This window comes from Notolepis coatsorum (assembly GCF_963971535.1).
Source record: "Notolepis coatsorum genome assembly, chromosome: 18".
Lineage (NCBI taxonomy): Eukaryota > Metazoa > Chordata > Actinopteri > Aulopiformes > Paralepididae > Notolepis > Notolepis coatsorum.
The window spans coordinates 32,855,479-32,881,769 of NC_140182.1; the positions used below are offsets into that span (position 1 = coordinate 32,855,479).

Consider the following 26,291-nt stretch of genomic DNA (forward strand, 5'->3'; position numbering starts at 1 on the left):
TGTGACTCTCTCAGACGTGACTCTCTGGGGTGTGACTCTCTGGGTCTCTGGGGTGTGACTCTGGGATGTGACTCTCTGGGGTGTGACTCTATGGGATGTGACTCTCTGGGATGTGACTCTCTGGGGTGTGACTCTCTGGGGTGTGACTCTCTGGGGTGTGACTCTCTGGGGTGTGACTCTATGGGATGTGACTCTCTGGGGTGTGACTCTCTGGGGTGTGACTCTCTGGGATGTGACTCTCTCAGATGTGACTCTCTGGGATGTGACTCTCTGGGGTGTGACTCTCTCAGATGTGACTCTCTCAGATGTGACTCTCTGGGGTGTGACTCTCTCAGATGTGACTCTCTGGGATGTGACTCTCTGGGATGTGACTCTCTCAGATATGACTCTCTGGGATGTGACTCTCTGGGATGTGACTCTCTGGGTCTCTGGGATCTATCAATATACAAATTGCCAACAAGCTTCCATTAATTTGTCCCAGGAATTTCAAGTTGCTTATATTCTTTCAAGACGTGTCAATATCTACACACGCTTACTGTGTCTGCTGAAGTTAAATGGGTCAAGTTACCACAAATTGGACCACGAGAGGTTTGACCTCTTAATGACATCACACACACAACTCAGATTTCAGGGAAGTACATAGAAGCTCTCCCTCTCAAGGCCTCCAAGAGACCTAAAGACATCCATTAACTAGTCTGAGAGACCAAAAAGACAACCATTAACTAGTCAGAGAGACCAACAAGACAACCATTAACTAGTCTGAGAGACCAACAAGACAACCATTAACTAGTCTGAGAGACCAACAAGACAACCATTAACTAGTCTGATAGATCAACAAGACAACCATTAACTAGTCTGAGAGACCAACAAGACAACCATTAACTAGTCTGAGAGACCAACAAGACAACCATTAACTAGTCTGAGAGACCAAAAAGACAACCATTAACTAGTCTCCGAGACCAACAGACCAACAAGTGCAGATCTGCAATACCTGCGACCGCGTACGTGAATGCATCCACAGGTGCATGCTTTCACACACACACACACACACACACACACACACACACACACACACACACACACACACACACACACACACACACACACACACACACACACACACACACACACACACACACACACACACACACACACACACACCTGGTGAAGGTCAACGAGAATGAAAGCTTGGCAAACAAACAAAGCTCACTGTTGTGAAGGGCCAGATTAAACCGAATATATATATTTATTTATATATATATATTTAATTGTATTTGTATATTCTCTAATATTCCCTGATATCCCTTGTATATTCCTTGTACAATATGCATTGAATATCCATTCTAGCCTACTGAACATCCCATAATAGTCTCCATTCTACTATTGGTCGAGACCTTGGTGCCAGGCTGCCATACCCCTCAGACCCAGTTCAAACGTACCGCTCGACATGTACGAACAAGTCCTAGTTCCGCGTAGGAATCTGGCTACCGCACCACTAATGGGACTATTTGTTCATAGTGCGTATATATACTGCGCTACTAAAGTAGGACTTTCTTTTCAGTCCAGTTTCTTACCCTCCAATAGAGTCACAGACGTAAAGCCTCCCCGCGATGCCACGTGTGGGAGTAAGGCCAAGTTCGGCCTACCATCGGTATTGAGACATCGTGTATATTAATATTTGAATAGTCATATTTGGCACTATATCGTCGAGTTGGACGTAGTCTATTAAGCTAATAATAGTCTGTTAATATATAGTGCTTCGTGCGGTGAGAATACTACCGTAGTCAGTACCCCATCGTTTCGGGCAGAGAACTGGCTGCTTACCCAGGGTGGTTGACCCTATGTGAAGCTGCACCCGAGGAGCCCCAGAGCTGACGAGCGAGTGGACCTGTATACCGGATTATTCTACCGACGACAGCCCGCCTTCCCAGGCACGGATTATGCTTTGGATACTTTGATTATTCTATGGATAAAGACCCCCGACACTACCGTGTGTTGGAACCCTCCCCCCTGGAGAGGAAGCAAGGTGAGGAGACGCTCTGCAAGACGAGGTCTCTCCACATCTCTCCCCCGTGAACCGGAGAGAGCCGGCCCACAAAGAGTCCACCTGCTTTCATCTGTGGTCCAAGGATCGCCGGCGCATTGAACGGCACTACAGTGGGTTCTCCTGGGATACCCTTGGCCGGACGAGGCAGCTGGATTCTACCCCCCCCCCCCTCCTACTCCTGTCGGCTTACAAGCGACCGGATTAACCCCCTCTAGTGTATCCAGCCTATAATCATTAAAGTATCATTGCTGTTATTCCTTAACTATTCCAGGTCGTATATTTACCACCTGCGCCTTCAGAGATTGGACATTATCTATTGATATACCGACGAATACTCCTTGCCATAAAAGTGCATACTATTTCCATTCATAAATGTAATTAAGTGATTAAGTGCTTATTCTACACACCATCGCTGTGTAGGAAATAAAGACCTGTTTCTAATTCGTACATTTGTGTTGGATCCGTTTCATCTACGTGAGAGTGTTCATGATAATATATTTATGCCGTGTACTGGGTGGCCGAATATTAAGTACAAAGGTAGTGGTAGTAAGTATCATATCTAGTAATACAGTCAGGGAATTGTACCCCTCAGTTACAATTGGTCCTTCGAGCCGGATGGTAATTAGTGTAATATTAATATAGTGTTATTAATATTGAAATGGCCTATGATGAACACTCCACGAAACGATCCTCCTAACCAACGCCCGCAGCGCGAACGACGGCTCCCTCAGTACTTAGAGGCTTACGCTGTCAGTCAACAACCTAGTCTTCTACTAACAGTAAATGCGGTAAAACTAGAAAGTAAAAGTATGTCTAACCCCAACGCCCAGACTACCCCGACCATAGAGGCCCCTACGGGCTCTAATGTAACTGACCAAGTTCACGGTGGGGACCAGTGGGAACCAGACATGACTTCACACCCCGCCAGTACTGAAGAAATAGTCCCCGATGAGTCCCGGGAGGAATACAACGCTACCGAGAGAGAACTCGGCACGGAAGAAGACGGGGAGAGCACCGTGGAGATAGAGCTCCAAGGCTCCGCAAGGAGTACCCCGAGGGAAGGCTCCCCTATACAACCGCCTTCTCCCAGCGAGGCAAAGAGGACCCTACAGCAGGCCTTCCTCATCAGCCTGAACGCCGCTGCTGAACGCGACCGACTGCAGATCCAGCAGCGGAGCGAAGAAGAGCATATACGCCTGGAAATAAGACGCATTCAGATGGAAGAGAATGTGGCCCGAGACCGAGCAGACAGCCAGCGAGCAGCTGCTGGTGCTCTACGGGACGCAGAGCGCGACAGACAGCAAGCGCAACTAATAGAACAGCTGATCAGACGGACAACACCCTCTCCCTCCGCCAGAGGCTCCAGGAACTCGTCTAGACACACCTCCAGGGCGGCATCCCCTAGCCGAGTAAACAACCCTGAACTTGACCAACAGACGAGGTCTATACCCCCCACAGACCACCTCCCCCCACCGGTCCAAGCGAGACCTAGCAACCGGGAAGGAGCAGCATATCCTGTGGAGAGGCTAAACCAGAGACTACAAGCACTGGATGACCTAACTGAAGACGAAGAGGAAGAGGAGGAGAACCACGCCCGAAGACAGCACAGTACTCTACCGGACCAGGAGGTCCGGTACAGCCCAGGCTATACTCCCGCGGAGCTGCGCTACAGACCCCCGACCCTATACACGGGTGAGCACGACGCACGACCCGCACCGAGGAACAGCACCTGGACAAGCGGGCCATGGTACACTGCCGGTACCAGCCCATACCAAGGAGCGGGAGGAGACTCGCCTAGGAGGCCTCCCCCCCAACGCTCGCCGATGTATCCACAGTCAGCGTCATACATTGGCACGCCTATGGTACCCGACTTCACCCAAGAGAACCGGGCCCAGTATACAGAACTCCGCATGTGTCTGGAGACCATGTTGGTGGATGTATTGGATGAACGCCACAAATACGCCATCCTACTGCAGCACTTAAAGGTGCCCCGCGCACATAATATAGCGCTCGCCTACGCGACTTCCACCACCCCATACACAGCAGCGCTGGTAGCATTGGACCAGAGGTATGGGCGCATATGGGATTACGTGATCCAGGAGATCCGACACATCGACCGCTTACCCCCAGCAATAGACAATCGAGCACTGGACGACCTGTCCATCAGAGTGCAGTCCCTGGTAGGGATGTTGGGAGCGCAGAGAGAGAAGGGGAGGCATGAACTTTACGCCAACTCAAATGTGGAAAGGATCTTGGAGAAGCTGCCGCCCGCTCGACAGGAGCGTTTTAGGCGACAGAGGGACCACCGAGACCCGAATGGCCCCGAACCGAACCTCCTCGATCTAGCAGACTTCCTGGCGAGAGAAGTCAGCAGCCTACGGCTAGATACATTCGGACGGAGCACCCCTGGCTCCAGAGAAGGAACCAGACGACTAAATGATGGAAGAAGATCGGTGACTGTGATGCACCAATCGGAGTCAGTACCGAGCAGCAGGAGCCACAGTACCCCCTCCAGAACGGAGAAGTGGAAGATAGTGTGCCCCTACTGTGAGAAAGAACACTGGCTAGCGCAATGTGACTCCTTCCCCAAGCTGAACGCGGAGGAAGCAGGTCAATGGATAAAGTCCAACAAGCGCTGTTTTCGCTGTGCGCGCTCACACATGGCAGCCGAATGCCGCTTAAAGAAAAGGTGCACCAAGTGCGATGGAGCCCATCTGGACATACTTCACGACAGTAACAGACGGCGCCCTTCACCTGCACCATCCAGCCGCAAAGCGAGCGTCATGTACATCGATCCCGCCAGCAGCAGTGGAGCCCGAGTACTCCTAAAAGTAGTGCGTGTGACACTAAGCTACCAGAATAAAGTCCTGGACACTTACGCCGTCCTCGATGACGGGTCAGAGAAGACCCTGCTGCTCGCCTCCGCTGCGGCCCAGCTAGGGCTGCGGGGAAGCGAAACCCAAATGACAATTCGGACAATAAGACGAGATTTGAAGACGATAAAGGGCGAGAATGTCTCATTCTCTATCGCAGATTGCGATATACCAGATTGCAGACGCTTTCACCAGCCAAGAAATAGGACTGTCGCGGTACACATACCCCGTCGCCAAGCTGATGGAGAAATATGCACATCTGCGCAAGTTACCGATCCCGCTCATAGACAATGCTATGCCGACCCTGTTGATAGGCTCCGACCATGCAGACCTCATTGTCCCGATAGACCGGGTTCATACCGGACCCCGAGGCTGTCCTGCAGCAGTCGAGACCCGTTTGGGATGGACTCTCCAAGGCCCGCTCGCCAAATCTCTCAACCGAAGTACAGCCACTAGATGTCTCCACTCCCGAGTCACAGAGGGAGAAACCGCACTCCTGCAACACGTAGAGCGGCTATGGAGCTTGGAACAAATGCCCTTTAAGAATGGAAAGAAAGACATTCGCTCTAAAGATGACATTTACGCCATTCACCTCCTCGAGACAGGGACCAAGAGAGTCCCGGTCAACGGCGTGTTGAGATACGCCACGCCACTCCTGCGGCGAGAAGGAATGCCTACTTTCCACGCCAAGACAGACGCCATAGAACGGTACCTGCTGAACACGGAGCGGCGCTTAGCCAAGAACCCCGCCCAAGAGAGTGTATACCGCGCTGAGATTGAGAAGCTCATCACAGCGGGACACGTCACAAAGATGGACATTAAAGAGGCTGACCAGACCACTGAATCGTGGTACGTGCCCCACCACAAGGTCCATCACAACGGTAAAGACCGCATAGTATTTAACTGCAGCTACCAGATCGGATCCCAAAATCTGAATAAAGAGTTACTGCCCGGTCCCACACTCGGCCCCTCCCTACTCGGCGTTCTACTCCGCTTCCGCCAGGAAAAGGTGGCCATCAGCGGGGACATTAAAGGAATGTTCCTGCAGGTGAGATTAGTAGAGGCGGACAAGCCCCTGTTACGGTTCCTATGGAGAGAGAAGCCAGGAGATGAGCACCCAGCCATCTACCAATGGGAAGTCCTCCCCTTCGGAACGACGTGCAGCCCCTGCTGTGCGACATTTGCACTACAGAAACATGTAGCAGAGGACCCAGCAGCGGACGAAGAGGTCCGACACAGCGTAAAGAACAGCTTCTACGTAGACAACTGTCTACAAAGCCTTTCAACCCAGGAAGAAGCCGAGGCTCTCCTGATTAAACTCCGCGCCTCATTGATCAAAGGCGGCTTTGATCTCAGGCAGTGGGCCAGCAGCGATCCGCAAGTACTGCGCAGCCTCTCCTCCGAGGACAAGGCAGCCAGCAGCGAGACCTGGATGGCTACAATCCCGGGAGAAGCCCAGGAGATGACCCTGGGATTGGTGTGGCGATTCAAAACAGATTCGCTTCACTACAGACACAAGCCCCTGACTACGGAGCAGGGAAGGCCGGCGGCGGCGCCGACCACCAGACGGAGTGTGTACACAACACTCGCCCGACAATATGACCCGCTAGGATGTATTCTACCGTACACCACCAGGGCAAAAATGATTGTACGAGCATTGTGGGACAAGGACCAGGGCTGGGACGACCCCATTCCCGCACACCTTGCATCCACCTGGAGAGAGTGGGAGATGGAGCTCCACTCACTCCCAGGCGTTAATATGCGCCGAAGCTACTTCCCACCCACGGTGAGGCCAGAGACATGTAAAATGGACTTACACGTCTTCAGTGACGCCTCAGAGGTCGCATACGGATCAGTAGCCTACTTGCGGGCCCAAGACCAGGGGGGAGAGATCTACACAGCATTTGTCCTCGCCCGCTCGAGAATAGCCCCACGCAAGCAACAATCTATCCCACGTCTAGAGCTCTGCGCAGCCCTAGCCGGAGCGCACCTAGCCACGCTCATCCAACGTGAGCTCACCATACCGGTGTCTAGAACAATCCTGTGGTCAGATTCCACGACGGTACTCGCCTGGATCAAATCGGACTCATGCAAGTACAAAGTCTTCGTGGGAGTCAGAGTCACCGAGATTCAAGACTTAACCGAAGAGTTAACCGGAGAAACAGAGTGGCGCTACGTTGATACAAAACAGAACCCAGCTGACGTCATCACCCGGGGGATGCCCCTGGATGACCTCACCCGTCGCAATGTCTACAGTGACGGCCCCGCATTCCTAAGACTCCCGGAAGGACAGTGGCCCATGCCTATCCCGAGGGAAGCAAGTCCAGAGGAGGTGGAAATTAAGAAGTCTGTGTTCTGTGGATTGAGCACCGTAGCCTCCACCGACCCTAACATAAACGATTGCACGTCCATAGAGAGTGCACAACAAAGAACATTCCTGCGGTACCACCCGGAGTGCAAGTCCCCCGCTGATATGTCAGCGGCTAACTACGAGGAAGCAGAATTGCTTCTACTGCAGCGAGCCCAGAGAGACTCGTTCCCCGATGAATTGGCCTGTCTACAGGGAGGAAAGCCCGTCCCATCCGACAGCAGATTAATTCACCTGGCCCCCGAGAGCGACGCTCACACCCTCATCAGAGTGGGTGGTCGCCTACGCAGAGCCCCCAATCTAACGGATGACATTAAATACCCGATCGTATTGAACAGCCGACACAAGGTCACAGAGCTGATTATAAAGAAATACGATGAGGATGTACATCACGCAGGAGCAGAAAGAGTCTTCGCGGAAATCAGACGTCGTTACTGGATCCTACAAGGAAGAGAGGCGGTACGACGCTTCCAACGAACATGTCTAGACTGCCGCAAGTGGCGCGCGCAGCCCAGCATACCAAGGATGGCTGACCTTCCTCCATGTCGCCTCCGAATCGGTGACAAGCCATTCCACTCAACGGGTATGGACTGCTTTGGCCCGCTGCACATAAAGAAAGGAAGAGGAACCGAGAAGCGGTGGGGTATTGTATTCAAATGCATGACCACCAGAGCGATACACATCGAGCTTCTCCCGACCATGAGCACAGACTCATTCCTTATGGCCTTCCGTAGATTCATATCACGGAAAGGAAGACCGTCTACCCTATTGTCCGATCATGGGACAAACTTTAAAGGCGGCGAAAGAGAGCTGAGAGAGAGCTTCCAAGCTATGGGCCCAGAACTTAAGACCCACCTCGCTCCAGCACAGGTTGATTTCCAATTCAACCCCCCAAACGCACCCCACTTCGGTGGCACTTGGGAACGAGAAGTGCGCTCCATAAAGACAGCCCTGTACGCAGTACTTGGGGCCCAGACTGTGGCGGAAGAAGTCCTAATGACAGTCCTCACGGAGATTGAGGGAGTACTTAACTCGAAGCCCCTCGGATATGTCTCCAGTGATGTGGCGGATATCGACCCAGTTACCCCCAACACACTCCTGATGGAGCGGCTAGATCCCACATTACCCCAGACAATGTACCGGCCTGAAGAAGCGAACGGCCGACGAATGTGGAGGTACAGCCAAGTATTAGTTTTGGAACAGTTTCCTACTGCACTACCTACCGTCTCTACAGACCTGCCAGAAGTGGGTAAAGGAGAGAGACAATTTGACAGGAGGAACAGTCGTCATGATTATTGATCAATCACTGCCCAGAGCTATGTGGCCGGCCGGCCGCGTAAGCAAAGTGATCACCGGTGCCGACGGCAAGGTCCGAGCAGCTGAAGTGCTCGTCCAGGGTCGCACTTACACCCGTCCCGTGGCAAGGCTCATAGAACTGCCTCGACTCCCAGACACAATCGATGATGACCATGACCCTACAACCCTATGACTTTGTGAAGTTGACTGACCCCTACAGCAAACCCTTATGTGTAAATAGACAACGCGATTAATCTGTCTCCGTTTAACTGATTAGGTCTGGGACCTATTCAGGGGGTGGCTGTTGTGAAGGGCCAGATTAAACCGAATATATATATTTATTTATATATATATATTTAATTGTATTTGTATATTCTCTAATATTCCCTGATATCCCTTGTATATTCCTTGTACAATATGCATTGAATATCCATTCTAGCCTACTGAACATCCCATAATAGTCTCCATTCTACTATTGGTCGAGACCTTGGTGCCAGGCTGCCATACCCCTCAGACCCAGTTCAAACGTACCGCTCGACATGTACGAACAAGTCCTAGTTCCGCGTAGGAATCTGGCTACCGCACCACTAATGGGACTATTTGTTCATAGTGCGTATATATACTGCGCTACTAAAGTAGGACTTTCTTTTCAGTCCAGTTTCTTACCCTCCAATAGAGTCACAGACGTAAAGCCTCCCCGCGATGCCACGTGTGGGAGTAAGGCCAAGTTCGGCCTACCATCGGTATTGAGACATCGTGTATATTAATATTTGAATAGTCATATTTGGCACTATATCGTCGAGTTGGACGTAGTCTATTAAGCTAATAATAGTCTGTTAATATATAGTGCTTCGTGCGGTGAGAATACTACCGTAGTCAGTACCCCATCGTTTCGGGCAGAGAACTGGCTGCTTACCCAGGGTGGTTGACCCTATGTGAAGCTGCACCCGAGGAGCCCCAGAGCCGACGAGCGAGTGGACCTGTATACCGGATTATTCTACCGACGACAGCCCGCCTTCCCAGGCACGGATTATGCTTTGGATACTTTGATTATTCTATGGATAAAGACCCCCGACACTACCGTGTGTTGGAACCCCCCCCCCCTGGAGAGGAAGCAAGGTGAGGAGACGCTCTGCAAGACGAGGTCTCTCCACATCTCTCCCCCGTGGACCGGAGAGAGCCGGCCCACAAAGAGTCCACCTGCTTTCATCTGTGGTCCAAGGATCGCCGGCGCATTGAACGGCACTACAGTGGGTTCTCCTGGGATACCCTTGGCCGGACGAGGCAGCTGGATTCTACCCCCCCCCCCCCCTCCTACTCCTGTCGGCTTACAAGCGACCGGATTAACCCCCTCTAGTGTATCCAGCCTATAATCATTAAAGTATCATTGCTGTTATTCCTTAACTATTCCAGGTCGTATATTTACCACCTGCGCCTTCAGAGATTGGACATTATCTATTGATATACCGACGAATACTCCTTGCCATAAAAGTGCATACTATTTCCATTCATAAATGTAATTAAGTGATTAAGTGCTTATTCTACACACCATCGCTGTGTAGGAAATAAAGACCTGTTTCTAATTCGTACATTTGTGTTGGATCCGTTTCATCTACGTGAGAGTGTTCATGATAATATATTTATGCCGTGTACTGGGTGGCCGAATATTAAGTACAAAGGTAGTGGTAGTAAGTATCATATCTAGTAATACAGTCAGGGAATTGTACCCCTCAGTTACACTCACCATGATCTAAGCATGATCTAAGCATGTTCCCTACTCTTACCTGACAGTCTATGCTGCTTGGTGCTGACCCGGTTGGCGTTCTGGGTGGCACAGCAGAGGTGGAGCATGGCGAACATGGCGACGATCATCACCACACTCTGGAAGAGCAGGGTCACTTCAAACTGTTTCCCTATCCTGCAGGGAGTGAATCACCACGTGGCATTAGTGCGGAATAACCCATCACAATATGGAGTCGACATTATGGCAGCGAATCGCAGCTTACTGATTCACTGTTGTAAACAATGAAAAGCTCATTCCCTAAAAGAGTGAGTGTCACACTAGCTACGCTCGCTACCTCCAAAGAGTAATAAGCTAGTTAATCATCAGAAAGGTCAATAGCCTCATATCTATTATATTCTATTCTATTCACATTTATCTTCGTATATTAACACATTGGTTGCCAACAACGAGAAATCTCGTTGTTGGCCGCCATGCATTGGTTGCCAATAACGAGATTTCTCGTTATTTAATCGTTATTTCTTTTATTAGCGATATCCATTCATTTTTCATCCGTCCAGCCTGAACATTATCATTGGGAATGGTTCTGAGCTTGAAAAGGGCAAATACTGCCCCCTATCGTCTCCCGGATGGTAATGCACATCATTGGATTGGATTGAGTGAAAAAGTGCATCAGGGAAATACTCCGGTCCAGGACTTTCCTATCTCTGGCAAGCAGTGTTGTGTTACCAGAGTCACTGGCGAGGCTGGAAGCAGCTTGGATTATGCGTCTCGGACTATAACGTTGGATCAATAAACGCGATAAATATTTGGAATGGCGATCAGGAATTGGATTAATCTTTTTGCAGAACATCTGATCTGAGGTAAGGAATCTATGTTACCAGTTTTGGGTTAATCAGTGTGTGTGTGTGTGTGTGTGTGTGTGTGTGTGTGTGGTGTGTGTGTGTGTGTGTGTGTGTGTGTGTGTGTGTGTGTGTGTGTGTGTGTGTGTGTGTGTGTGTGTGTGTGTGGCGTTAGGCACTGAGCGCAGCACGAATAAATTATTTTTCAGCCCGCTTTTGTATCGTGCATAAGAACACAAATACTCTCGATAATCTAGCGTTTATTTGAAAACGATTCATAAATCAGCCGGAAAATGACAACGTGTTTTGTGTATTCCAGTAAATGGCTATTTTCGCGGAATTTCTCTGAAATTACTAGAACTCTCCGAAACTATACTCGTATTCAAAACGGTTTAAAACGGAAATGTACTGATGAAAAAACAATCCGTTTCGTACATATTGACTGCAAGCAAGTCATTGATAAGTGACGGGTGTATTAGACACATAGCCATAATTTAAGATATAGTTTATGGTTTCGCAAAAATGTGCTCGTCCTCCCATTGAGTAACGTGGTGGCATCCAAGCAATACATCGTTATATCCGGCTGGCAACCAATGTGTTAATCAGCGTTGCCTGAAAAAAGATATGCCATAGTGTTGGCTATGAGCAGCACGGGACAGAGTGATCCAGTCATATAATATCCTATCCTATCCTGTCATTCTGTTTTCTAATCAAAATATGTTGCTGTTCCATCTCTCCCAAATAGAATGACCTACTTTATGACCCTCAACAGATAAACCTGTTTAAGACGAAGCCTCACCCCCATCGTCATATCTTACCCTATGCTGTGGTTTCATCTCATCTGATGAAAGTATTAATTTCCATAGTCTTATCTGAGGAATGAAGAATGGCCTATCCTACCTTGAGAACAGAAAACCTATATACTGGCAGATGCATATCATATAATGCAGTGGTTCCCAAACTGTGGGTATTGCAGGTGGTCCGTGGAAAAAAAGCTAAATAAAATAGAAAATAATAGAAACTGTATATAATAGAATTTTTATTTAAAGTAAAACTGTAAAACGGTTGTGTAATATAAAACATGGTATTATAGTTTGTTATTCTCTCAAATTAGGCAAATCACCATCGGTAAATAGTGGCACTTGTGCGTGATGACAGTTTTAACCGACACTCCCTCTGCACGCTCCCTCCCTCTCTCCCTCCCTCTCTCTCTCTACCAAATCCATTCTGAGACAACAGAACTCAGTGCGCGTAACAAGAGTATCTCTCTCTCTCTCTCTCTCTCTCTCTCTCTCTCTCTCTCTCTCTCTCTCTCTCTCTCTCTCTCTCTCTCTCTCCCTCCCTCTCTCTCTCTACCAAATCCATTCTGAGACAACAGAACTCAGTGCGCGTAACAAGAGTATCTCTCTCTCTCTCTCTCTCTCTCTCTCTCTCTCTCTCTCTCTCTCTCTCTCTATCTCTCTCTCTCTCTCTCTCTATCTCTCTCTCTCTCTGATATAATTATAATGCATGTATTCTGCAGAGGCCCACTCCATTTATATTCACCCTATCTTGCCCATCATATGCTAAGGATCCCCTCAATGTCCTTGGGGCTCAACACACACACACACACACACACACACACACACACACACACACACACACACACACACACACACACACACACACACACACACACACACACACACACACACACACACACACACACACACACACACACACACACACACACACACACACACACACACAGGCTTATCTTATTCAGTGTTCCCATAGACATTGCTAAATGAAATGCAAGGACTTTCAAGTACTTTCCTAAGCACTATTTTTCATTTTAAAATGCTGTTTTTTATAGAAAATAAATCGGATCCAATATGTATGGCTTAAAACGAATTTCCGACAATTATTTACACTTTGAATAAAAAAATTCTATTTCTTGATTCAGAAATTGTTTTCAATGAGGCGGCTGGGTGGCGCAGCGGACTAAGCGCTCGTCACCAATGCGAGAGATACTGGTATCGAATCCGGCTGTCAGCGTTGCCTCCGGCTTGGCCGGCCGTCATACTGGCTCAAGTCAGTGGGAGGGAAGCCGGTGGGGTGGTATTCTGGTCGTTGTAAACAGCGACTCCTACAGGTCGGTCAGGGCGCCTGCACAGCGAGGGAGGGAGATGGTGGGGGTAGTGTGACCTCCCACACGTTACACGCTGGCAGGTGAAAAGATGCTGCTGGCTGTCTCCTGTGTCTCGGAGGAAGCATGTGATAGACTTCAGGGCTCCCTAGACCGACCAGTGGGGGGGCACATGCGAGCAACGACCAGGAAGGGGAGGGGGGAATTGGCATAACGACTAAATTGGGATGGGAGAAAAACACAGAAAAACAGGAGGAGAAAAAGTGGATAAAAAAAAGAAATTGTTTTCAATGCGAATGGTTGATTCGAATTTCAAGGACTTTTTAAGCATCTTGTTAAAAGAATGGTCTGTTTTCAAAGAATTCCAGCCTTCCAGGCCTTGACTTTTTTTGGTAAAAAATCAAGCACTTTAAGCACTTCAAGGACCTTGTGTGTGTGTGAACCCTGCTGATTGTACTGTATCGCGCTGTAGCGCCACTGTATCACGTCGCATCGTTACCGCATCACATCCTCTGATGTCGTACTCCTACCCCGCGTGGACCCGCTCACCAGAAGAAGATGCGCAGGATGTTGGCTATGAGCAGCAGCAGACAGACCCTGGTGGAGAAGCCGTCGGTGTTGCTGCTCCTCTGGATCTCCTGGTACTGGGGGACGTAGGGCAGGGCCCCTCCGAACACCATGATGCAGGACGACAGCCAGGACAGCAGCACCCAGGAACCCATGTCCCCCTCCTCTAGGTCCACCTCTCTCTCCATCACATTGACTCAGGGGTGACTGGGGGGAGACACCGGGACACCTGGGGGGAAGACAAGAATGGAAAACGGCTGCATTCATATAGCGCTTTTATCCAAAGCGCTTTACAATTTGTTCCTCACATTTTACGCATTCACTCACACGTTCACACACCGACGGCGGAGACGACCATGCAAGGTGTCAACCTGCTAATCGGGAGCAGTTAGGGGTTAAGTGTCTTGCACAAGGACACTTCTACAAGCTGCCCGGGAGGAGCTGGAATCGAACCGGGAACCTCCGGATTGCCAGACGACTGCTCTACCTCCCGAGCCACTGTCGCCCCCCAAGATGGCAGTGATTCCCATTCATGGATTTATTTGTGGCAGCCTACCACAAATACAATAGATGTCCCAAGGTGATACAATAACACATTAACATTGTCCTTTGTGCTGTTAACCCTTTAACTACCACACTGGTTAACCCATTCACAGTGACAATACATATACAGTTAACCCTTTCACTGCCACACTATGTACAGTTAAGTTAACCCTTTAATGTTAAACGAAGTATTAGGAGTGGTGTTACAAGCCATAATACCCAAAAGGGAGTTGTTTACTGGGAGTTTGTGAATGATGCTGGTGAGGCAGGTTATGTAAGAGGCATCACAGCCTCTATGTCATTCTCTGTTGCTTTTCACTAGGCCTATTATCGCTTTACAAGAAGAATATTACAACATAGAGCTGGGAGATATATGCAAATATATATACCGGACCGGTATATGTATGCATCCCGATATCTAACATTATAAATGATATTATATTGGACAATATACTAGGCGCTAGACAACAAAATTCTCTGTCACAATTGAATTCACTATATAAAAAAATCCCACAATATGTTAGCACAGATCAATCATTAAACGGTAGACTAAAATGTGGTATATTGCCAAGCCCTACAACATCGAATGTCTAACTGCAAGCTCTAACCACAGAGCTACACATCCCAAAGCTTCTGGGAGCAAACAAGTGGTCCGGAACTGTTATCAGCAAGCTGTTCATTCTCTCTTCAACACTGACAAGCTTGACAAGCTAAACAAGCTGTAAAACAACTCTGTTCTATAGATGACACTGACAGTCAGATGAGTTTCCTGTAAGAACTAGTTTTCTGGCATTAACTGTGCCCATGGTTTGCTGTGGTATACAACACACAGGCAAAGTAAGAAGAAGTAGCCTATGTTGACACGTTACAGCAGTGTAATAACCTGTTCTGCAATAATGGGCAATTAGTAAACAAAACGTTGTAACAGAAATAGTATTGTCAAGCATCATGACATGACACACCACTTAGTATGTGAGTGTGGCATTCTGTACAAGCTGCACTCATCACTTTCCTCAAGCTTTGCCCGGAGTCTGGCTGGGGGACGTCAACGTCAGCTGACAAATAGCAGGAGTGTAAGCAGTTGTGGAGCTTCAGTCACAACAGGCTCGACGACAGACAAGGAAAGCAGCCTTCAGGCATGGGGAGGTCTTTAAAGGGATATTTTCAACCTGCAGTCGTACCTCTAAAAGGCCATCGGGGTGCTCAATTACTCTATGCGACATTAACCCATTCATTGCACACACATCCACATGTACACACTCACTTTAAACAAACACTCACTTTAGACACTTTAAAACACACCATATTTTATTATGTATTACACAAATATTGCACTATATCCATACCTCAAAAAAGAGGTTTTGCATTTGTGTACCTCATTGTCTGCATTTTTACTTCATTGTACTTTAGGCTGTACTTTAGCTGTATATTGTATGGTGTATATTTGTAATGTGTTGGGAATTTATTCTTATTTTTTACTGTATGAAGCACATTCTCTCAGGGGCTCATACAGAACCAAGCATTGCACTGTAATGTACTTTATACGTGACAAATAAAACAAAACTTGGACTTGAAATAATCTACAAACTAGCTACAACCACTGCTGTCACCATTGTCTGCTGTAAACACCACCATGCCTCCCAGGTGTCAGGCTCCCCACTCACTTCCCTTCATTTTGAGGACCAAGTGTAAATAGCACATTTACTTCTGAAATAAAACCTAACTATACAACAATATTGTTCAGTATAATATATTTTCTGTGTTTCTTTTATCTAATGTTGGCATGAGTATAGGAACTATTTCTCATTCGAGGTGTAGTTTGACCAGCTGTCACTGACACTTTTTACATGCAAGGCAGCATGTAACCATGGTAACGACTCCCTGACGATTCCACAAAAGGAACACACACTCAACACAACACACTCAAACTTATAACACATTTTCGGGATCGGTTTTTACTTTTTCAGGCGTAATAAATCTATATATAGACACATCAAATGCCAAAGAAAAACGTGTACCTTTGACTCTGAATTGTCTGTTTTATTCAAATCTGCAGAGCAGTAGTTTGTTTACACTTCAGAAGTATAATATTCAGACTAGGTCCCCAAAATGAATGGAAGTGAATGAGGAGCCTGTCACCTGGGATGAGTGGTGGTGTCAACAGCAGACGGCAGGGACAGCAGTGGGCGCTAGCTTACTTGTAGATGCACTTACATAGAGGTAAGACTGCTGAAACTCATCAAGTTCTACTCAACTGAAATATCCCTCTAAGTATGTAATTATGATATGACTGTGTTATCTATAATCTATATATAATATCTAGAAGTTGTTGCATATTCTGAGCGCCATAATCTTATAAGGACGGGAGTGGTTCTTGTATAGTAATAGATGGATATAGCAAGATAGCATAAGGATATATAGTATAACTGTATATTGCATAGTATAGTATTGTATAGTAGTGTACATAAGACCCAGTGCCTCATCCGTAGCTTCACACTGTATTGCACTATCACTCAGCATGTCTTGACTTTTACCATGCATTTTTTTTAAACTTTATGTACATTATACCTGTTATGTCTTATTCGTATTACTTGTATTATTGCACAATCGCTGCGGGCATGACCACCCGCATTTCACTGTATGCCTTGTATGCCGTGACAGATAAAACTCTTGACTTGACTTTACTCAGTAGTAGGCTCAGCTAAGCCCTCATTCCTAGCCAGGGTGAGAGAGTTGTCTGGAGGATAAACAGTGTCTTATTACCCTGTGTGGACATCTGCTATTACACATAACTCAGCCATAAGGATGACAATCTTCCAACCAAGTCCCTCATTGCTTTGGGGATGATACCAGGTGGAAGGTGTCTAGGGGTGTGTGGGGATACGGAGGACTGGATGGTGGTCGTATAGCTATTGATACCTCAGTGACGTTTTAAATGTGCATATATCTCTGAACATTTTAAAATCTTATTCAGACATATTTTTTATGAATGTTGACCCATGCCCTCTTATTGCATTATTTGGTCTGACACCGGAGAACGCTGCAATATCTATTGGGCAATCCAATGCCATGGCCTTTGCCTCACTCATTGCCAGACGCCTCATCCTATTCAACTGGAAGGCAGCCACTCCCCCTTCACACTTACACTGGATGAGGGATGGTATGTCTCTTATACATATAGAGAAAATCTGATTTACAACACAAGGCCACACAGATACCTTCCACAAAACATGGCAGCCCTTCCTATCTCATTTCAAAACCCATATGACTCCTTCCAAACTTGGGACCCCATGACCCCCCTCCTCCCCCCATCTACCTTTCTGACACTGCTGGCCCACGTATGGCTGGGGAGATGGCATTGTGGTGGTCTGCTAAGGGTGTTAAATTTACTTTCCATTTTATTTGTTTTACCATCTGGAAATTACGCTACTAAAATGGAGAGTATTACTTATATTATATATTATTATTACAGTCTTTCCTATTTATAGATTTTTGTTTTCTTTTAATTTTACTTAATTTCTTTTTGCGTAGCTTTGTCTGTCACATCTGTATTTATGTTTAATTATTTAAATTTTTTATTTTTTATTTTACATGTATGTTTGTCGTCGCCCTCACTGGGTGGGATGGGGTGGGATTAGGGGATAGGAATGGGGAAGGAAATGGAAGTTGTATAATTTGGATAACTGAAATGTATAAATATGTACAAATTCTTCCAATAAAAAAGATAAACCTAAATATGCATATGTAATGGTTGTGACAACGTCACCTCAAACTTCGATGCCCCGAGTGGGAGTTAAACCCCGGTCTCCCACGCCGCGGGCAGCAACACAGACCGCTATACCAAGAGGTGAATTCACTACTTCGCAACGTGTCTATCTGTCTTTTGAGGATGTGAGAGTGAGTTTAACCCATAGCACCGCTACTCACCCCAGCCCTTCTTGACTGCGCTTCACGATACCATCCGTTACACTCACCCTCTCAAACTCACTCCACTCCACCCAAGGCACTTCGATGCCCCGAGTGGGAGTCGAACCCGGGTCTCCCACGCCGCAGGCAACAACACAGACCACTATACCAAGAGGTGAATTCACTACTTCGCAACGTGTCTATCTGTCTTTTGAGGATGTGAGAGTGAGTTTAACCCATAGCACCGCTACTCACCCCAGCCCTTCTTGACTGCGCTTCACGATACCATCCATTACACATATATCTCTGAACATTTCTAGAGAACATGTATTAGTTATAGTGATTCAAAATGCAAGGTGAGTGCAAATACTTATGACCGAAAGAACAACTCACAGAGCAGCCCTTGACAGGTACTCAATCATGTCTATATATAAACAAGGTGGCCTGTTGGGATGTTAGATCCTAATGTGAACAACTCAGATTTTATATGTCTGCACTTTATGTGCTCATTTTATGCCTGTCTTTTTTCCTGTTGTGAAGCACTTTGAGCTGCAGTTTCTGTATGAAAGGTGTTATTATTATTATAATATATATATATATATATATATATATATATATATTTTTAGTTAGTCCTAAACATCACTGACAAACTCCAAGGCTGTCTTCCCATGGCACACTGTAGGCTACTGTAAGACAGTTCATATCAATGTACCTACTGTATACCTGCATGACACTGTCCAGAGCACATACCTTGGTTGAGTGGGCCAGTCCTACAGAACAAGCTCTGTTATGTAAGCATGGGAGCATAGCTTGTAGGGGTTGGGCTTATAACAACATGCCTGAACTCCTTTACACATTTCAAAACTGAGGCTACTGAGCTACTAGACTCTAGAGTCTGCAGAAAGTGTGTGGGAACTGCCCAGGCATGTGAGCTGCAACAGGTCTGGAGTCAGCATGGACTCTGTGGTGACAGGGACATTGTTTAAAAAAAAAAAAAAAAAAAAAAAAAAGCCAAGAGAACATCTTCATAGTTATATCTAGAGCCATTTCAACTTCTGAAAATAGAGATTAAAAATGTAAATTATCTGATTGATTGATTGAAAACTTTATTTAACAGATTGCAGAATGGGTACAAATACAGACAGTACAGCTTGTTAAGGGGATGCAGACCAGCGAAAGACTTTCGTCCCCCATTTTCAATTCATCGGGGGTCATCTAGTATGATTGCATATTCGCCGCATTTTACGCGGCTCATATGTTAAAAAAAATCAGCATACACAGATTGCATCATATTATAACAGATATAACGCTTATAGTTCCGACAACACCCAATGTCACCTCATCACCAATATCACCTTTCATTCAGTTAACTTGAGTTTGCAAACAGCGGTGAAACTCAGACACCTCCTTCACACAGTGAATAGGCTGCATGAAGTTCTGAAACTTGACAGCTTAACACTTTCAAACCACACAAGCAAACATAACAAACTAAACTAAACAAGAGAGGAGATGCGTGCGTGCGCATAACCAAACATTATCCAAAATACCATCACACACACGCGCGCGCAATAGCCTCTACACACACAATTACTTTGTAGGCTATCTTGCTCAGCCAACTCAAGAATGAATGAAAATTGTATTAACAGATTGCAGAATGGGTACAATACAGTACGGCTCAATACACACAATTGTTAAAAATTAAGGGAATGATGCAGACCAGAGAAATACTTTCGTCTTGTTTACATCAGGGTCCCCCATGTTCAATTCATAGTGCACCAAAACGACAGGTCTACGCCAATAATGGCAGCTATTCTTGAACTAAGTGTGTCAGTGTATATTGACTAGTTAATAAAATAAAAGCCCGTGAAAACTCACCTTATTAAAGAACTCAATGTTCCACGTTCCTCCTCAAAAACCCAACTCTCACCGCAACACTCGCGAGATGATGATCTGTGTATTTAGGAAAAAACAGCTGACTCTGCTTGACTGGTGGTGGTGGTGCTCGATAGGGAACTCTCCCATCTCTACATCTACTATATCTCCTCCTGACGGGCGCTGCTATCGCCAATTACTCATTTGTAATACGATCTATTTTAATTCCACACGGTCATGGCTGAAACAGATCCCAAGTCGGTGCAGGATCTTACCAATGTGGTGAGTATTAGAGGCTTGTGATGATGATGGCGAACCGACGGTAGCTTGCTCGCTAATCATTTAGCTTATACTGTAGCCAGAGAAGCATCTACACACGCTGGAATTGTACGACGATAATCGATAATTGTAGCAATCGATGCACGGGGTTCCTGAATCTAGGATCATTTATGATCCACGATGTTACAACAGGGAATATCATGTTAACTGTTCCTTGCAGCTAACACGATTAGCCTCCTTGCATGCTGTGTTCTTGTAGGCCAGCCATACAACATAGCACACTACATGATTGTATTATTGTAGTTTTATTTAGAAAATAATAATAATAAAGACTACAGGTAGAGATTTAACTTCATATCCCCATTATGAATGGTCGTTTGGTACAGTTGAGGTAGCTGCCCTTCTTAGACTGTTGTCATAGACGTTGTCATGGAAATTAAGGAGCAAGCAGAAACTTTTTTTTTTTAACAATCCCAGTTACTCTCATCTAAAACGGGTTAGTATTCGGGATTCCTTCATTTGAAACCATCTGGTCCCAACAAACCGTATCTTGGTTCCAGTCACATCACTGAAAGTTGCACTTCACCAAAAAACAATGCTGATTTCATTTGGCTCAATCTCACACATCCAAACGGTAGCAATACCCTGCTTTCATTGAGTTGTAATGAACACAACACGATGATTCAATGTCCCTGATGACTCTGGTAACTCTCCATTTCAGACTAATTTACCCTCTATAACTGTCAAACTAAATTAATGTGAATGATGAACTTTTTAATGGATGTGAGGTTATGTGCAAAATTAATCTGCAGTTTTATTTTTCATGAACATCTACATTTATTGCCCAGAAAATATGTAATTTTATTTTACCATTGTAAAAATAGATTACAATAGTTTTCTTGCTGTTATCCCTCATTCGTTTCATAGACCTCATGTACATTAGTGGTTAGAAAGCGGCAGCCGATTCGTTGCCATGGCATTGTGAGGTTTATATTGGAACATTCTGCATCCATAAAACACTGCTCTTGATGAGACTGTTCCATTTAGTCTATTAAGAATAAGATTAACCACAATCGCAAAGAGTTCCCTTTCTATGCATTCTAATTATATTAGTCACTCACCATTTCACAAAACATAACAATTTCATTGTGTCCTTGTTTCTCAGGTCCAGACACTGCTGCAACAAATGCAGGACAAGTTCCAGACCATGTCTGACCAGATCATTGGAAGAAATATCCTTTACACACCCGGTTTCACACCGCTGTCCGGCAACAAATCAATGCTTTCACTCCGTTTTGGTAGCCCCTTTCGTGACTGTGATGCACGCCAACAAGGTGATCACAGCGCCGGCGCATCAGGCAGCTAAAGCCGTTTTGAGCAGTGTTGACCAGTTTATAAAAATTATTTAAAATGTTTATTAGCAACGCAGAGCTTTCAAACCATCACGTATCTCTGTCCGAAACCCTTGTGCAACTGAGTACCTTTGAAATTTCTCTGTGATACTTGTATAACGAACGGTTCGGGCAGAACCAGTCCTTCATGGTAAATCTAGGTTGGTTGGCTATGGACTAGCAAGTGACTGTGGATTCACTCGGCCAAACCTTGTTGGCGTGCATCAGTCACGAAAAAAGGGGCTATCCGTTTGGTATAGTCGCTCCTATCGTATACACAACCGTATCAGCTTAAGAGGCTCTCGTGTGTGTGTGTATATTTATATATATATATATGATCATACACAAATCATAATGCTTAGTCTTTGATATTACATATAGGCCTACACAATCACTGTTTTTAAAAGTCGATTCCCCCTTTTTTTTTTTTTTTTGTCTCCTTGACTAGGTTGAGAGCATGGGACAAGGAGCTAGCGAAAGATGGACACACAGAAATGGAGACATAGACCAGGTGTTTCTGAACTTATTCATGGAAGGACCCCTTCTTGCCACGAGTAATGTTTATACATTAGGTCAGGGTTCCCCATCTGAACAGATTGTTGTCGTTTGGTATGACTTAGTCCCACTCAGTCTGTGCTGTAGGTTGGGAAAGTCATTACTAGATGACTATTTGAAAACCAACCAGGGGAGCGGCCCTTTACCTTGAATTTGAAATATTTTCAACCTATGGCCCTCGGCACTCTGCTAAACTCTCAGCGCTGCCGGGAGGGGGGGGGGTTCCATTGACACAAATGACAAAGAAGCTGAAAAGCTGCATCATCATCACCATGAGCTCCCTTGCTGTTGTTGTGGTCGTTTCTTAACTGCTTCTCCACTCGATGAGATGAGCACACGCATCGACGACCTGGAGAAGAACATCGCTGACCTCATGACCCAGGCCGGCGTGGAGGAGATTGAGGCGCCGCCAGAGAAGCCCAAGGAGGGTCAAGGGTCATAATGAAGGTAACGAGTGGTTCCATGGAGACACATCCCGACATGGGTCTCCATTCTGACCTCAGGTTTTCAGTTTGCCGTCTCTCCTCATCCAGCTCTCCTTTTCCCTTCATAGGAATTCCTCAAATTAATATTTATGCACATCTTTGTAAACAGCTATTGTTTTCTAGTCTTTCCACTCATGCATGCTTTGCCGATATACTAAATTTCTCCATTCTGACTTAATTTTAGTTTGCTATTTTTTCTGTCACCTCCCATAGGCCTACAATTGTATTTAATTAGTTCAGCCCAGCTGATCGATGCAACAGCTGCCCTGCTGCTAATGATCCCATTCAACCCTCCTGATCCAACGTGACCATCCCACTGTGGAAACAACCAGCATCCGCTTTTGGCGTTTAGTCCCCCAGCTACAAAAACCCTGATGTGATCGAGGGAATGTAAATAATACTCTCCCTTCACACAAGTTGGAACCGAATCCCACTTTGTTTGGCAGCCACTTTTCATCCGGACATGTTCGGGATTCCCCCCTCGAGCGAAGGTGACCGTACTTTCCCCTGGAACCGAACGCTGCCCCAATCTCAGTCCAAACGCTCGATGGAGTGAGTTGGGCAGGGTTTCCAGACATTGCAAAATTAAATTCAAGGACTTTCAAGTACTTTTCTAAGCACCATTACATTTTAAAATGGCATTTAAAGAGATACAATTAACTTTTAAATGCTGTCTTTTATAAGAAAAAAAATCTGATCAATATTTATGGCTTAAAATCAATTAGACAATTAGTTACTTTAAATAAAGAACTTCTTGATTCAGAACGATTTGATCATGCATGAACAACTTTCAATGCGAATGGTTGATTTGAAAAATGTGCAGTTTTCAAGGAAGGCCAAATCCAGGCTTTTATTTAATTTTTTTAAATCAAGCACTTCAAGGACCTTGTGCAAACCCTGGGTATGGCTGAACCATACTCTGAAGTCCCGGGTTGGAATCCATCTTTGTCACCTAAAAAGTAGTTTGAACCAAACATTTACATGAACCATAACCTAAACCACATCACCCCAAAAATGGGTATAACACATGCATTTAAAATAGGAAACCATTGCCTTCAATTTGGTACGCAAACACTCACAGTGCAATTGACCTCGAGCTCTGCCATCTTTTCTTGACCCTCCAATCACAAGTGTTGCAACAGTTGTGATTGGAGGGTCAAGAAAAGATGGCAGGGTATGATATGGGTATGATATTGTTGTACACCCATTGGGTGAGTTGGCCTCCAATATTTGAGCCTTGCCCAAAACTTTCCACAAGTACAATCATGCACATCTCAGGATTAAAACATGGCACAATGCTTTTTTTATTTGAAGGCTTTTGAATGTCCTCCTTCAGGGCAAGAATGGTAGATTAAAGGGCAAGTTAACCAATGTAAGGGGTAAATACATTGGGTAAAAACAGGTAAATCCCGTTCTCTAACATCCTAAGGACCAGTACCCACTCCCTGGACCAGCGTTTAGTATAGTCAGTACACTCGGTAACATCCTCCTGGACCAGCGTTTAGGAGGCAGTATTGTATTGTCAGTACACTAGATGGATAGAGCACAGCCCCTCAGTAAAGGACTGTACTTTCACATAATGTGCTAATAATACAGCATGTTATTTTTCTCCCGACAGGTTGCCAAGTAACAAGCTGGAGCGAAGGCGGTTCTGACCGGTTCTATCTTCAGGAGCAGCAGATGTGTTATTTTTTATTTAACCATACTATATTGATTTGGTGTGTTGTTTGAGATGCATTTTCTTTTTTTATATATCGACTATTGTAATAATAATGGTTACAGTTCCTATGTAGTGATTTGCAAAAAATGGTGTTTGTAGAGTAGCATGATGAGAACTGTTAAAACACACAGGGATGGAGAGTACGGTTGTTTTTGGAGAACTAGCCCAGAGGGGGTTTTCCAGAACATCTCCATTCCATTTCCGATAAGACTACATTCATATTCTGGCTAGAGGGTCGTAGAGGAATTGGGTCATATTCTTCACAGGCCGAGGATGAGAAGGCCTAGCTGCGGGCAGGATGGGAGCACTTATTCCATCCCTGCCAACATGGATAGCAGTAGGATGGACATTTTGAAGCCGGCGGTATTTAAAGAAACAGCACTCTCTCTCTCGTGCCAAGTTACAGTGTGGGGAAGCATTCCAAATCGGACTGATTGATTTTTGTTGTATTAAAAAGTAATTTAATACAATATTGTCTCGTCTCGTGTATTGAAATGAACACATTGACCCATGTCCTTAGACTGAGTGATTAACAGTAAAAACTAGGGATGTCCGATATTATCAGCCGATATCGGCATTAAAATGTGATATATATATATCGGTATCGGTTTAAAAAAAAAAAAAAAAAAAAACTTTTATAACCTTTATTTACCCAAGCAAGTAAGAACAAATTCTGATTTTATTGTCAAGTATGCATAATGTTGTTAATTCCACGAGAGATATGTAATGTTAATTACCTGAAATTATTCAGGGGGGGACCCTGCATATATCGGTATCGTTAATTAAGTGTTGGACAATTACGGTATCGGTAAAAAAGCCAATATCGAGCATCCCTAGTAGTGAGAATGATATGAACCAGTTAGTATTCCCATGCTATTTGGTGAGCATGAACTATTTGGTGCGCATGAACAATGTATGTCCTAAAGCCAGAAAATGAAGACTTGCATCTGTGATATCAAAATGTTAAATCTGAGCTGCTGATGGTCAGAACTAATACTAAAAGAATAACGCTCATTTGTGCAGAAAGTGCACAACATTAGACAGCAGGTCTTCCATTCGCAGCACAACATTGTACATATTGATAATATCAGGTTTGAGCCTTCTAATGGTTGATGTTTGCCAATATATATCTGCCCAGTTTGGCTCATCGGACCAATAATTATATATATATTAACCCAATCGAGATGAATTGTTTTGATAACTTTGCAGTGGTTACTCTTACCATTAAGGGACTAAACGGTCCTCTTAAACACCATAAGAATTTTGAAATAATTTTCCACTTTCATAAATCTTTTATTCAACTTCAGCCCCGATCATAACCACCACATTCAATTACTTTTAGAATTGTAACCCTTTAAATGCCAGTGTGTGTGATGGCATCTCAAATTATTGTTAAATATTTTCAATATATCAAATGCAAAGTGGATATATATATATATTTTTTTTACAATAATTTGTGATGTCATCACAAATACTGGCATTTAAAGGGTTAAATTGCATTGAATATTTGGTGATTATGATCAGGGCTGAAGTTGAATAAAAGATTTATATAAAAAAAAGTGGACAATTATTTCAACATATAATCTTTTTATGGTGTTTTTGAAGAGGAACATTTAGTCCCCTAATGGTAAGAGTGTAACACTTAAGTTTTCAGACAAAGGTTAAAAAAGAAGAATCG

General features: G+C 45.3%; 2 protein-coding genes across 2 annotated transcripts in view; one reads left to right on the plus strand and one right to left on the minus strand.

Annotated features, from left to right (window-relative positions):
• LOC311245310 (solute carrier family 66 member 2) overlaps positions 1 to 20,233 on the minus strand; it is a gene marked incomplete at its 3' end in the record, with an annotated part of 226,320 nt that extends 206,087 nt beyond the window's left edge. Inside the window, exons 1-3 of the mRNA XM_084335146.1 lie at positions 20,187 to 20,233; positions 13,845 to 14,091; positions 10,369 to 10,502 (exon numbers count right to left, since the gene is read on the minus strand). Of these exons, the coding sequence (XP_084191272.1) occupies positions 10,369 to 10,502; positions 13,845 to 14,050 (340 nt within the window). The 5' untranslated portion in view covers positions 14,051 to 14,091; positions 20,187 to 20,233. The remainder of the gene's footprint in view (positions 1 to 10,368; positions 10,503 to 13,844; positions 14,092 to 20,186) is intronic.
• A 48-nt stretch (positions 20,234 to 20,281) lies between these two features.
• hsbp1b (heat shock factor binding protein 1b) lies at positions 20,282 to 25,077 on the plus strand. Its single transcript, XM_084334367.1, has 4 exons — positions 20,282 to 20,465; positions 21,628 to 21,694; positions 22,729 to 22,855; positions 24,512 to 25,077. Exons 1-3 carry the CDS (start codon positions 20,421 to 20,423, stop codon positions 22,848 to 22,850), a joined length of 234 nt encoding a protein of 77 aa, XP_084190493.1. The 5' UTR covers positions 20,282 to 20,420; the 3' UTR covers positions 22,851 to 22,855; positions 24,512 to 25,077.
• Positions 25,078 to 26,291: the final 1,214 nt, after the last annotated feature.

Coding starts and splice junctions, on each gene's coding strand:
- hsbp1b (XM_084334367.1), top strand. CDS start 20,421: ATGGCTGAAACAGATCCCAAGTCGGTGCAGGATCTTACCAATGTG. Junction 20,466..21,627: donor TGCAGGATCTTACCAATGTG/GTGAGTATTAGA, acceptor CTTGTTTCTCAG/GTCCAGACACTGCTGCAACA. Junction 21,695..22,728: donor TGACCAGATCATTGGAAGAA/ATATCCTTTACA, acceptor CTGCTTCTCCAC/TCGATGAGATGAGCACACGC.